Here is a 2,737-nt window from a genome sequence, read left to right as displayed (position 1 = left end):
TGTTCGCCAATCTCATCTAGAATTAGCAACACATAAACTCTTTTTAATGTCATAAAAATTAACAGTAATCATTCCATAAACAACCTAATCAAATCATTATTAATTATATTAATCCAACACAATATATCATCTTTCTCTTCCGGAGTTTTTCTTCTTTTTTTTTTGGGGGGGGGGGTTTAATCAAATTCTTGCAGGATATAATGAAGATATAAGGGGGAAAAAAACATTTGATTACAAATGTATTTCACAATTTTAAACACAAACAAATCTGGGAAAATTACATGAAGTTAATCCAAAATCCTAATTATCAACGCTAAACTAAAAAAAGGGTACGAATTCATGACAGAAAATCATTAATTTTCACCCAATTTACAACGCCCAAACGCATTAAAATGTAAACGAATGTCGGCTCACATAGCCGTTGATGTCTCCGGAACAGCAACGCCGTCATCGTCGAAGCTCCAAAGTTCACCGACGACACTATCCTGCGGAGCTACGCCGTTTTGGGTCGGCGATTCCCCGTCCAGATAAGGTATTTGATAATATCTCATGTAATTCTCGTACGCCATGAGCTCCTCAGACAGTTTCTGCACTTCATTGTTTTCTTCTTGAACCCCCACCGCCGACACGGCCTTGTTCATCGGCTCTCGCCGTTTCTCTTCTTCTTCAAGTTCCTCAGCCTTCACAGGGACGTAACAGAGATTCACATTTTGGTCGTCGGACCCTTTATTTTCATCTCCAGATATAACGATCGGGTCAGTTGCGTACCCACCGATTTCATTCAAATCGTAATTGAATCCATAGTTACTGTTTATATGCTGTTGATAAACGCAAGGGCTCGAATTGTGGGTGGAACGGTTCAGATTGTACGGGGTGGAGAAGGAGTCGTCTTCGTTGGGGAAATTGACCTTGGCTTTCTTGCCCCTGATTTTGCGAGCTTCACGGTCGTAGGCGCGGGCCGCTTCCTCGGCAGTGTTGAAAGTGCCCAGCCAAACACGAACCCCTTTTCGAGGGTCGCGAATCTCGGCCGCCCATTTGCCCCACGGCCGTTGCCTTATGCCTCTGTAAAGATTTTTCCTCTGCCTTTTCGGTTTCTTCTCCACTTGTTCATCAACTGCTTCAATAAAAAAAAACACCAATCAGAGGAACCCAAAGTAAACGAAAAGCAAAAGTATGAAGGGAAAAAATGGGTACCTAACGACGATGGCGGTTCGGGTTGGGATCTTTTGAAATGGCAGACTGAGTGGTCGCGATTAGAGCAAAAGCCATTGATTTTCACGAAAGGGGAGTTAGGCCAGATATCGGCGGCGGTCACGCGGCGGCCGCCTTTCCGCGGGATGAACTCAGATATGATAGCACCGCCACACATTTCTTAAGGAAGGGAACTATTTTTGCGGGTTTGAAAAGCAGCGTTGAGTGAGGTAAAAAGGAAGGGTTTAAGGGAAATTTGGAGGTGTTAGAAAAAAGAAGACGTGTTTTATAGCGAATTTTGGAATTAAAATGTGAAGAACGAAGAGAAGAGTGGGGTTTAAATAGGGATGGAAAATGTAAAAAGGTGCGTGACAGTGCATACATGATGGGCCTGGGAACTTTCCTTTTTTTTAATTTGACCTCATATTATTATTTTGCAAAACTTACATCTATCTATTATCAATAATCTCTAACAACATAAATATGTTTTCATATTTTGAGATAATAATATTAATATCAATTGAATTAAGATTTAATTGGCTAATTAAATTCATATTAAATTTTATCTCATTATATTAAAGTTGGGATGTATAATGAAATGAAAATTTTCTAACATTTAATAATTTATGTATTTAATCTTCATTTTAACTTTTTACTTAATATAAAATTTTCAATAAAATAAGTAGGTTGGTAACTACTTATATTTAATGTAGAACTTACTAAATAGATTTTATTTTTATTATAAAAATAAAATAAATTACTTTTTTTAAATGACATATTCAGATTATCATTTCTATCTTTCATCCAAAACTATCTAAAATAAAATAAGATATTATATTAATAAGATCAAAATTAAAATTAAATAATCTTCTAAAACTCAATATTTACTTTTATCAAATAATATAATTATATTCAGTACTTATATTTACTAATTTGCCAAACAATTTTTAATATAGATTCAACACTTATAAAATTTAATTGTAAGAATTCAGTACTTAATGTTTCAGTTTATCGAACTTACCCTTAGCATCACAAATTAAAATCCCCCTAAATTTAGTGTCACAAATTAATTTTTATAACAAATTAATATCATTATAAATTCTGATCATATCTACTCTTTTTGACATAATGCCTAGAACTACCCATAATCCCTCCCCAACTCATAAATAGGAGGATAATACACTTCAGCACACTCGAACCCACGTCCTCCTGCATTGGCAAGAATGCCTCTGTTAATTGCGTTAAAACTCAATCGACAATGTCACAAATTAATTAAATACGAGTATATTTAACAAAATTAGATTATGCACATCTACGACGTGGTTGAAAATTTTATGTAACAAATTTAAAATAATTGATATAAGAATCAAATGTGGCTTTGGTTGAATTGGTAAAAGTTGAGATAAGAGAGATTTTAAGATATGGAGTTTAAATCTTTTCAAGTGTATATATTTTTTTAAATTATAGTAAAGGATAAAAATATCCTTAAAATTATATTTATTACTTTATAAAATATTGAAATTTTGATAATTTTACAATTAAATAA

At 34.0% G+C, this 2,737-nt stretch overlaps 1 protein-coding gene across 2 annotated transcripts; it reads right to left on the bottom strand.

The window, feature by feature from the left end:
* Window positions 1-209: 209 nt before the first annotated feature.
* LOC121204556 (ethylene-responsive transcription factor ERF071) lies at window positions 210-1,509 on the bottom strand. Of its 2 annotated transcripts, none has more exons than XM_041074569.1 (2): window positions 1,195-1,509; window positions 210-1,117 (listed from the first exon to the last, which is right to left on the bottom strand). In XM_041074569.1, the coding sequence occupies exons 1-2, from the start codon at window positions 1,367-1,369 to the stop codon at window positions 411-413; spliced, it is 882 nt and encodes a 293-aa protein (XP_040930503.1). In that variant the 5' UTR covers window positions 1,370-1,509; the 3' UTR covers window positions 210-410. The 2 variants fall into 2 exon arrangements, with proteins under 2 accessions (XP_040930503.1, XP_040930504.1); XM_041074570.1 differs by having other exon boundaries at window positions 210-1,114; window positions 1,195-1,508.
* Between the last annotated feature and the right edge of the window lie 1,228 nt (window positions 1,510-2,737).

Source organism: Gossypium hirsutum, chromosome A08, assembly GCF_007990345.1.
Source record: "Gossypium hirsutum isolate 1008001.06 chromosome A08, Gossypium_hirsutum_v2.1, whole genome shotgun sequence".
Taxonomy (NCBI): Eukaryota; Viridiplantae; Streptophyta; class Magnoliopsida; order Malvales; family Malvaceae; genus Gossypium; species Gossypium hirsutum.
The sequence above is the reverse complement of the archived record's forward strand: the minus strand, read 5'-3'. Positions and strand labels throughout refer to the sequence as shown.

Bases quoted from the DNA above. Each gene is read 5' to 3' on its own strand.
- LOC121204556 (XM_041074569.1), bottom strand. From the start codon at position 1,369: ATGTGTGGCGGTGCTATCATATCTGAGTTCATCCCGCGGAAAGGCGGC. The intron at 1,118-1,194 runs GTACCCATTTTT...TTTTTATTGAAG, and splicing joins CGAACCGCCATCGTCGTTAG to CAGTTGATGAACAAGTGGAG.